The 11,560-nt window shown below is 48.2% G+C and overlaps 1 protein-coding gene across 1 annotated transcript; it reads left to right on the top strand.

The window, feature by feature from the left end:
* Positions 1-6,613: 6,613 nt before the first annotated feature.
* On the top strand, positions 6,614-11,218 carry LOC119214233 (forkhead box protein G1). Its single transcript, XM_037465869.2, has one exon. It carries the CDS (start codon positions 7,289-7,291, stop codon positions 8,510-8,512), a length of 1,224 nt encoding a protein of 407 aa, XP_037321766.2. The 5' UTR covers positions 6,614-7,288; the 3' UTR covers positions 8,513-11,218.
* Positions 11,219-11,560: the final 342 nt, after the last annotated feature.

An 11,560-nucleotide genomic window follows, 5' to 3' on the forward strand; every position in this document is an offset into this window, starting at 1 on the left:
CTTTGAACTATTCCTTTAACCATACAGTTTAGGCTTTTTATATGTTAGCAGGTCTGAAAGAGATAAAGTACCTTTGACATGATGCAACATTTGCAGCACCTTAACGAAGCGTCGAAGCATCGAAGTGAAGCACCAGAAACATCCCTCAAAGGCTGTGTGTGAGCGCGCGGTCGATGTACTGAGTTTGATCTGAAGCCGAGGCGCCCCATCTTCTGAAAACATCTCAATACCAACGTCCTTGAATGTCGCACATTCATTTAGGACGGATGAGTGGAACTGTACGTACATGTGTGTGTGTGCGCGTGTGTGTGCGCGCGTGTGTGCGTGTGTGTGTTGCCAACTTGCAGTTACCAAATTGACCTTAATCAAAGGACACAGGAGCAGTGGGCCGCTACAACACACACAGACCTGGAGGGGGGTCAAGAACCGACGCACACATTCAAAACACACACACACACTCTCACTCACGCGGCTGAATGTTGGCCAGCGGCTGTTTGAGAAAAAGCAAAAGAACATTTGTCCGGTCAGTTGGTGTCTGACTCCTCGGAGTCCAAACAATACACGGGGTGAATGTGTGTGAGTGTGTGTGAGTGTGTGTGTGTGTGTGTGTGTGTGTGTGTGTGTTAGAGTGAGACGGAGGGTGCCAACACACTCAATACAAACAAACCTTTATCCCGATCAAACCCAGTTCAGTAGCGTCACCATCAGGAGAGGTTTCCTTTAAAAAACTGAACCGTTTACGTATTTTCGTTTTGATTAAATGATTAAACACTTTAGAGACGCCATAGTGGAGCAGGTGAGTCCACCTGTTCGCATCCCTCCCCCTCATCGGGGCTTTCATTCAGCCATCACTCCGACGGATAAAGGCGGCAGTGTTACATAACGCCCATTTGAATGGGATTAACATGAGGGGGGGGTGGGGCTGGGGGGGGGGGGGGTGGGGGAGGATGGTATACGAACTGTAACTCATCCTGGTTTCCAGGTTACATTTGGGAAATTAAAGGATGTGATCTGCGTGTTCGAGGTGGAGACCCTGAGGCTGACATTGAGGCCTTTGATGTACATCGGCTTCTTCCGAACACAAAGGTCATGAGAGACGACGTGTGAGTCCTGCGCAAAGTCGTCAACGCGGTGATTTCAGAGTCACTGGTCGCCACGGCGATGGGTCCGCGGTTTTCAAAAATGTCACCTGGAAGTACCTTATTGCTTCATTAAAGTCCTGGAGGAGCAAATTCTTTAGTACAAAGAACTTTTTCAAACCCACCAAAAAGTGATTTCAACAAGTCATCCTCACGGCGTCGTTCTGGGTTTTACTTGTTTCTGCATTTCTTTGAAAGCGAGGAGAGATTAGAGTCCTTTGATGACATCTGATGGAAAGAGCACTTGAACATATAATAATGCTCAGTTTATTTCTTTCCGTCTCGGTTCTTTTAGGTGTTTGAGTCTCTGTTTCCAGCCCAGCGGCTCTGCCTCCTCCTCCTCCTCCTTCTCCCGCTGAACTCGACTTGAACTGGAATTTGAACCCTGGATGAACTTCGCTAAACTGACCCATTAATCCAATTTTTTTTTTTTGGAACGCCGGCCCGTGAGGAACACCTCGAGTCGGCTCAGAGTCGACAGCAGCGGGAACGCCGCTAATCGCAGAACACGTGCGCGTCAAGACGGCGCGTTGCATAAGAAGAAGAAGAAGAAGAAGAAGAAGAAGAAGAAGAAGAAGAAGAAGAGTTGAAGAAACATGCGTTGGAGCTCGTTTAAAATCTCTTATTGGATGCGTTTTTAATGTTGACACTTAGAAAGTGGTTGTTATTGTTTTCTTAAATATCCGTCACTGGATACCAGGTATGGTTTTAGAAAACCTGCTTGTATTAAAAAATAAAATAGACATGTTTATAAATTCCAATCATCAATTTATATGCATAACATATGTGAATAGTTAGATTTGAATATTTATGGATTGAGTCAGGCTGTATTTATTATTTATCTTTTGCTTTGAATACATAATTAGTGTGTAAAGCTGAATGAACAGCCAGGAGGCAAATAGAGGGCAGAGTGCATGTGTTCCACATTAACTGGGAGATGCCTTGTTAAATGTGTGTCATGACACATAAACACAAAATAATAGTTTGATAAATATCTGCAGCTGGAGAATGAATCAGAGTCACCGTCGCATTGTATGGATTAAAAAAAAACAAAAAACAAGATGCATCTTGGGGATGAGATTTCTTTCAACAGCTATGCTAATTGCTCTCAGGCTTTCTGCTAAGCTACCGCTAACCGCGTTCTGACCCCGGCTGCGTAATGCCAAGGTTTTCCCTTCACGTGTTCGCTAGGTTTCCACAACAATGGGCCGTGACCCCGGCGAGGTCACCGCGGCAGCAGGTCTCCTTCAGACACCCCAGGCCGTGACCACATGGTGCCACGCGCCGCGCGTCGCGCAATACACCGAAAACACCAAAAAACACTGACAGATGCAGAACGCCCTGTGCGTTAAAACAAACGGACCCTTTCACCCACTGACCAACCGCACACAAACTCAGCCCTCGATTTCATCACGGGGTTTTTTTCTTCCCCCCAATGTAGGTCAGTGTGTGAGTCTCTCACACAAGAACAGAGAGAGGGGGGAGGGGGGGGGGGGTGAAAGGGGGAGAAGAAGGAGGACTGGAGCAAGGGAGGCAGGGAGGAGGAAAGAAAAAACGTCCCCGAATGAATCAACGGGACGTTTTTGATTTGTAACGGACGGTTTGTTGTCTTTCTGCCTCGTGGCGCTCTTGACGCTCTTCCTCCTCCTCCTCCTCCTCCTCCTCCTCCTCCACCTTCTCCTCCTCCTCCTCCTCCCTCTCTCAATGACGAGTACGTACGTTTTTCCTTCTACTGTAGTGTGTGTGTGGTACATACGCCTGGGTGTTGCATGTATGCATGTTCCTCTGCATATATCCTAAGTGTTGTTGTATTGGAGGAGCAGTGCGTGTGTGTGTGTGTGTGTGGCTCTCCTTTAACACTGGATGCTATTATTAGCCGTGAACTGTGGCTGACCCCGGAGCTGCTGGCGAGTCAGCCTGATTTAGTCTGGCGTCTCTCGGCGTCGCGGCTGCAACAGTATCGCCGGCGCGGAGGCCCGGGATCCATCTCCTCCTCCGCGCACTGTACTCCTAACGCGCTCCGACGGGGAGGCGGGTCCGTTTCCCCGCTGTCCTCCTTCCGCCCGGCGAGGCTCTCGCCTGCTCCTCCCACCGCGGGTTTTTTCGGGGGGTTTCAACTTTGAACCACTTGGAGCTGGATCATGTCACGGCCGCGAGCCAAAATGATGCAGTTGGCTGATGATGCTGTCACATCTGTCACGGCCTGTTCGGCATTCGGCGTGTTGACGGAGCAGCATTGCTACCTGGAAAGTAAACAAAATCAGGGTGGAAAGTTACTTTGTTCGAATGGAAAGCGCCCTGGAAACCCAGCAGGCGACGACATCGCGCAACCCTCAGAATTGCGAGGACAGGTGGGGGGGGGGGTCAACAAGAGACCCGGCGCGGAGGTCAAAGGCGCGGCTTTGGAGACGTGGGGCGGCGGGCTCGTGCTTGAAAGCCGACGCTTCGCGCTGACCGACAGGCTGTCACATCTCATCACAGCTTTCCCGGCAAACCACATTGATGATGAACCTCCTGACACGGAGTTCCCGGTTCACGGAGCAGCCGAACGGGGCCTCCGAACACCCCCCCCCTCTGCACGACACTCACGACGTCTACGACATCGTGTGACCGCGTGTTCTCCGGGTAAATGTTGACTTAAGCGCAGATTTGAGATCTGATGTAACTTGGATAAAAGTGGACGCTTTTCCCTCAGCCGCGACACGCGATTCAAGCTCGAAAACACGCAGTTCTGCTGGCTGTTTAAGCTGTTTAATGTAAAATGCACAAAAGCCCTTGGTGCAAAGTTAGCATAATACCCCTCATATAATCTCGCCCAAAATAAAACCCGAATGAAGTGGTTAATTCAGTTGTTTCATCCCTGCCGTCCCAAACGGCTCGATGGCAGCGAGTGAGCAGTCAGTGAGGAGCAGGAACTCAATGGAAGTATCACAAAATGGTTTCTTTAAACAACTGTTTAAAGTAATGTGCGTGCGGTTTGTTGGCGGATCTGACAAAACATATCCAGGCTCCGAAGAATGTAAGAAGCAGCTGGTGTCGGTGGGGAACCCGACTCTGTAATCCTTCAAGTGTCAATGCCTCGCTCTTCCCAGTTAGCTGCGCTCACACGCCGAGCCCTCGCTGCACATATGCGCGTGGGTGCCTGTGAAAGCTCTGTTTAGCGTGCAGGTTCCATGACCTATCGACGCCGCGCACGCGCCTAAGGACTGGTTTTTAAGGTGCCTTATTGAATGAGCAATCCGGAAAAAACTGAACTTCATCAGAGTGAACGGACGCAGCGGGTGGAATCGATGAAAGGTCCGACCTTTTAGGTCAGTGGTCCCCAAACTAAGGCCACGCAAATCCTAGACTTGCCCCTGTGAAGTAGAAGGGAATAATGGAGAAAAGGTTGATTCAGAATGCAGCCAAGGTCATGTTTTGTGAGACCAGACTCCTGATCATCTAACTCCTAAAAGCTGCTCACGAATACTTTGGCTGTTTTGGCAACACTTGTGTAATCTGTGCAGCTGGTGGTCGTCTCGGCCAGCGGAAAAACTGACGGCGACACCGAAACCGTCTGACCGAGGAGCTTTCACCCGTTAAACCCGCCGCCGTGACAAGTTTGTGTAGCTCCAAAGCCGCAGAGATCTGTCCACCAGCAGCGACGCAACAACGGAAATCGCATCATCTTCAGATTTTGGAGGCCGAAACAACCGATGACCTCGGCCCGTGTTAGCGTGTAAACATGCTAAGCTAAGGTTGCAGACATGCTAAACGTTGGGATGTTTGGGCCCAGGTCAGCTGGGGTTAAAAGTTCGGCCTCGCCGAGCCGCAGACGAAACATGTCATCAGATGATAGTGACGGTAGTGGTTTCATTTTAAAAAAACACACTGGTCCCATCAGGCGACGAGGTCTCCAAGTGAAAAAGTTGTGTCCCCGGGCTCGGTGTCCGTCATGAGGCCCGTGGTTAAAACGTTCTGACGGATTACTAACGTCATTCCCGAGTGCTAATAACATTAACCCAGTTCATCCAGATTATCTAAACCTCGTCATTTTGGATATTAAAACTGCAAGTGAGAGCATGTGAAATGTCATCAATAATCCCTCACCAGTCAGGAGAAATGTCCCAATGTACCCTGGTGTGTGTGTGTGTGTGTGTTGGTGTTCGCAGCCCAAACAGCCCTTTGTTGGAGGTTCAGATTCAGGTAAACAGAAGCACCATCTGGTACATAAACACAGCAGAGATTTAATATGGCAGATTGGAGGAGGAAGAGCGGTGTGTGTGTGTGTGGGTGGGCCGGGGGGCTGATTGTGTGTGTGTGTGTGGAGGGGGGGGGGGGGTAATCTGGATTGCAGCTCTGTTGTCATACAAAATCTGTGGTGACTGTAAACAAACGATCACAGAGCTCAGTGCGTGTCGGCGAATGTAAAATGCTGCTCGCTCCCAAACCCCCCCCCCAAAGCGACTGTTTCCACTAAATGGGATTCAACTGGTTTTCAACCTCAATAATTTTCCCGATCAAGAAAAAGAAAAAGGCAATTACAGCAAGTTTGCCCGGAGTCGCCCTTTGACCCCGCCTCCGAGCCATTCGCTCCAATTCGGGGACAAAAACCACAAACCTGAATGCGGGCTGAGTGGAGAGTGGACCGCTCCCCCCCCCCCCCCCCCCCCCCCGCTAATCTGCACGCCGCCGTGTGTCCTCGGGGTGAGGCGCTTAAACCCCCCCGAGGTGTGTGTGAATGGAGCGGATGTCAGTTACTGCAGGTGGCACCCTGTCATCGGGTGGGGGGGAGGGGGGGGGGGGGGACGGACGGACGAGTACAGCCCATTCACCCTTCAGCAGGACCAAACATGTGACCAGCTTCGGACCGAAGTCTCTCTCCCCTGAACGTCCTCTGAATGAGGACATGCATTCGTACCGTCAGAGGCCTCCAGAGAAAATGAAATATTTGATTTGAAGAGGTTTAAAGTTTTTTATTTTTTATTTAACTTGCAGTTTTGTATGAAGACCAGTTTAATTTGAGTTCTACTGTAAAAGGACACGACTCCAGTATCTTCAATGGCAACAATAAAACCTCTTTAGGATTTGACTCAGTTTGAACATGATTAAGCTTCCCTTAAGATCTGGACCAAGAAAATGAATCATGCTCTAAAAACATTTTTATTAAGTCACATTCAGAAGAACACGCGGGTTTATAATATAAACCCCCCAATATGTTACAGTTTGATTACACAGAGGCCGCCGTGGACTGCAGTACCGACTGCTACCGAAGGGGGGCACTCTGGTTACAGCGTCCAAACCGGCCGCCTCCGGGTGTGTGTCTGTGTGTGTGTTTGTGTGCGCGTGTGATTCCAGAATGATTGTTATGAGTACACGATAGCGGCGCGCTCGGTGCGTCACCCCGCCTCCTCCTCCGCCTCCTTCTCCTCCTCCTCCTCCTCCTCCTCTCTCCCCCAGAACACACACATGAGCGCACACAGACCGTGCGCGCCTGTGTTTGCCGACATGAACTCAAACTGTTATCGTCGTTGAGAAAACAAAGCCGCGCGGAGTCCCTGAGCCTTTTACGCACGCGCACAGGCCCGCGCGCACAGACGTGCGCTTTTTACGCACGATCTCGGAATGGGATTTTGTGCACACGTGCGCGGAGAGGAAGGGTACGCCACGCACGGCCCGGTCACATGAACGACTTTAGGTCGAGGTGCGCGCGCGCGTAAATACCGAAAGAGACGGCTTAAAGAGAAGCAGATACAAATGACACCAAAGGTCGGAGGAGTCTCACTTTGGAGACGGAAGGACGGAGAGGAAGAGACAGAAAAGAGGATTTGTTAATAAAAGCAGCAAGTTGAAGGAGCTCCTCCTCTCCGTGATGTAACTGCGAGTCGGAACCTCCTTAATTACTAATTTCTCTACATCGAGAGGCCACGCGCTCTCCCTCTCTCTCCCGCTCTCTCCCCCTCCCTCTCTCCGCTCTATTCTCCCTCTCTCCACTCGTCCATCCATGCATCTCTCATCCTGACCCTGCTTTCTCTCTCCTCTCTGTCTCTCTTTCGTTTCCAGCCCGGATAACGGAGGTGGACGAGCTTGGAGTTGCTGTTGTTGTTGTTATTCTTTTTTTTTAAATTGCTATTATTTATTCCACGTTTTCGGGAGACCCGCCACCGGGCATGGAGGATGTAAAAGACCCGCCGACCGTCCACCGGTCCTCCTCCTTCAGTATCAAGAGCCTCCTGCTTCCGTCAAAGTGCGACAGACCGGACTACGTCGTCGCCGCCGCCGCCGCAGCGGTCGTTTGCGTCCCAGGGACCTTCTCTCCTACCCCGGGCAGCGACTCGGAGAAGTCCCTGGACCCGCCGGAGGTGGACTCCACGGCTCCGGGTTTGGACCCAGAGAAGCCGGCCAAGGAGGAGCAGGGGGGAGATGGGGAGGAGGAGGAGGAGGGCGCCAAGGCCACCCCGGAGCAGAACACTAACGGCAATAGCAGCGGGAAAAACGGGAAATACGACAAACCTCCGTTCAGCTACAACGCCCTGATCATGATGGCCATCCGGCAGAGCCCCGAGAAGCGGCTCACGCTGAACGGCATCTACGAGTTCATCATGAAGAACTTCCCGTATTACCGGGAACACAAGCAGGGCTGGCAGAACTCCATCCGGCACAACCTGAGCCTCAATAAGTGCTTCGTGAAGGTGCCGAGGCACTACGACGACCCGGGCAAGGGGAACTACTGGATGCTGGACCCCAGCAGCGACGACGTGTTCATCGGGGGGACGACCGGGAAGCTCCGCCGGCGCTCCGCCACCTCCCGGGGAAAGCTCGCCATGAAGCGCGGGCTGCGCTTCGCTCCTCTCGGCTTGGGGATTAACGAGCGGGCGAACAACCCGCTCTACTGGCAGATCTCCCCCTTTCTGTCCCTGCACCACCACCACCACCACCACCCGCACTACAACGGATCCTCGCCCGGCTTTTTGAACCAGGCGGCCGGCTACGGTTCTCTGTTGCCCGGGGTGGAGCCGCTGAGCAACGGGGACCTGGGGCGCTCCATCCTCGGCGGGTCGGCCGCCGGGGCGCTGGGTTTGACGAACGGTTACGGGATGAGCACGTCGCCGGTCGGGCTGCTCTCCGGACAGAGCGGGGGCTATTATGTCTCGGGGACCCAACATGCGTCGGCCCCGGGGCAGCCGGGAGGAGGAGCGCCTCCTCACCCGTCGCACCTCCAGCAGAGCGCGCAGGGTTTTGGCAGCTTGGCGACCAGCAGCTCGCCGCAGTCCCTGCTGTCGGACTCCCTGAGAAACAGCTCCCTGTCGGCCTTCTCCCCGGGCATGTCCGCGGGGTTCCCCGGGGTGCTTTCCCATCAAAAGAGGGTAACTCCAAACGCTTTCCTAAACTGACCCCCCCCCCCACCTCTTTCTTCCCCTTCCCTCCTATCTCCATCACTAAACAGTGGATGGCGCACAAAAGACGTCATGTTAAGGGCAAATAATAAGTGGTAAATATCAATGATTGAACGCAAAAGATATATATGAAGTGAACCTTTTTTTTTGGCCATATTTCACCCCGAAGAGTAAGGGGTTTATTTTTAAGGATTCTTTTCGAAATTGTTTGAAAAAAAGGGACAAACTTTTGTTACCCGCGAGTTGTACAACTGTAAACTAGACTTGCCAAAGGTAACGCTTTAAGTATATTTCAAGCTATTTATATCTTGTACAAAGATTTTCAGTACTTTGTTTGAGTCTTTTATTTATGTTTTGTATTTATTGTTCAATGTATTTAAATTCTATTTGTCAGTGTATACTTATCAGTGTTGAGGAAAAGGGGGGGGGGGGGGGAAACAAGACATACATGGTCAATAACTATTTATGAAATTTGAGACAATCAAGGAGAAACAAAGACAATCCCAATTTTTCATTTCACTTTTTTTTTAGGAAAAGAAACCTTTGAATAAGCAAACAATGAATAACTTGAGCCTTAAAATCAGCAGAAACAATCAGGGGTTTTCAGAGGAAACATAAGCCTACAAATCATATCTCTACTCAGGTTTGACCCCGGGCAGGCCTCACAATAATAACAATAATAACAATAATAATAATAATCCAGTGGATAGATGCTGAATGTGAAGAGTTTCCTTCCAAAATAAAAATAAACTAAAAATAAAACGCACTCTCCAATACAGCAGGGATCCAGTCATGCTAATATCCTCACTAGTTTTTAGAAATCTAATTGGATATAAATGTTTTAGGAATAATACTCTTCACATGTAAAATTATGCAAAACAACGCGGCAGTAACACGAGGATGTTTTTGTATGTTTTCCGTTCATCATCAAATCCCAGATTGTCCTCTTCACTTCAGCAGTCTTTCTTGGTTTGATCAAGCCTGTGTGTGTGTGTGTGCGCGCAGGCCCGAATGAGCGTAAACGCTCCTGCGCATGTGCACTCAGGGCCGCTGTACAAACTATTTCATTAATAAAAAATAAAATAGCAAAAAAAACTACAATTTAGCCCTGTTCCATTTTGAACGACCAGCTGACCTGCTGCTGTTTCCGGGGACATTTTTAAAGTGACCGATGGACGTCTCAGAACAGACACGGAGCGGCTCACACACACACACACACACACACACACACACACACACACACACACACACACACACACACACACGCACACTTATACGGTTGTCAGGCGAAAAAATAGTAACTTAAAAAAATGTAAACATGAATGATTCTGACTCGTTGTTGACTGTGGAAGTACTAGATCGATAACATGTTGGTTCTTTATGAGCTTCTCATAGACTTCCACCTCAGGTGACTTCAGTTTAAGCTTCATTTCATTTGAATGCAATTGGACATTAATGTTTTTGAGGGTCTCTTGAAGCAGAGGAAAATAAGTCCATCAACTTATTTAAATGCAAATCAGCACACTGGGAGTCACGAGCTTTTCAAGCCTCCTGCCACAATATTCCGAAATAATCCAACAAACACCACTCGGGCTTCAATGGCGTCCGGAAACCTGCATCAGCTGACTTCCGTAGGGGGGGGGGGGTTATTTAGTGAAAAGACAAGACGGTGTTAAAGGGGAAACGTTGAAAAAAACATAATTCTTTGTCTCATTTTGTTTATTTTCCTTATTCAAACTTAATTTTAACCTTTTTTGTTGTTGCAAGATTTCTGGTTGATTTTAGGACCTAAATTAACGTAAAATGTACTAAATATTATATGCATTATACCTTTTATTTGGGAGCTATTTACTTCAGTCATGTTCCTGTGGAAAATTTGAATTTCTTTTTTTTTCTTTTTATGGGCTCAAACTGACTTTTTGCCCCCAATAATTCAATGCAATTATTATTTGGTGGAAGTTAATCAGTATTTACATGAATTACATGACACAAACTAGTGAAATAATAACAATAAGGATTCTAACTTGTAGAGTTGCATTTTTTTTTTACATAAGCACAGCGAATGAGCAGCGTTTGACTATCAGATCATTGATCACTGCGTTATTGAACGCTCCGTCCACAGATCTCAGGTCAGTGAGTTCTGAAAAACCAGCCGGATCGAATATATGTTCCCATTGCGAAGAATAAAAGCAAACAGAAGGTCCGGTACGGAACACGATGCTGCACATGAGGTTGATTCCTAAAGAAAAAGGTTGCTTGTGATGCCTGTTCCTCAATAAAATGTCAATATTTAAAAAAAATAATGCAAAGAGGACATTTTTATGTGAACTATTATACTTATTATAAGTTTAAGTTCACTGGTCACTACTGTCAATAATATTAAACTGCACTGTTAAATAAATTGATTATTATTTCAGTTTGGGGCCTTTTATTGCATAAATAAACATAATCTGTGGACCGTAAACAACCCGCATGTTGGATTTAGTTCTAATTGATTTCAATGTTGAGTTTTTTCAAAATGTCTCCTTGTGAATGTTTCTGTTGATTTTCAGAACAGCTGAAGCACGAAAAGCTGCTTTCTGCCCATTTTATTAGCTATTTTTTTACAGTGAAAGGCAGAAAATCCTCATGTAACCTCTGACCAACATGAAAGCCTCCTGAAGCCCAAACAGAGGCTGACCTTGACACACACACACACACACACACACACACACACACACACACTTTTTGCATACTGGTAGGCACAGAAAAACTTTTTTGGGGGGGGAGGGGGGGCAAAATTAAAAAGCACAAAAAGCATCCTATTTAAATATTGAATTATAGTATTAAGAAATTGCAGAAGAATAAAAACCGACGCAAACTGATCCAGGTTGACGTTTTTTTGAATTTGCACCATGTCACTGTTTTTCATTTTGGGGTTTGTAAAAAAAAAAAAAAAGGTTTACGTTTTCCTTCTTTTTTTGCACTTGTGTTGTTAGTGTTCACTTGTACAAAGTCTGTACCGTTTGTTTCCGTTGCTGTCTGTCCATTTGTTTGTTTTTCAGA

The sequence above is a fragment of the Pungitius pungitius genome, chromosome 13 (genome assembly GCF_949316345.1).
Source record: "Pungitius pungitius chromosome 13, fPunPun2.1, whole genome shotgun sequence".
In the NCBI taxonomy this organism is placed as follows: Eukaryota; Metazoa; Chordata; class Actinopteri; order Perciformes; family Gasterosteidae; genus Pungitius; species Pungitius pungitius.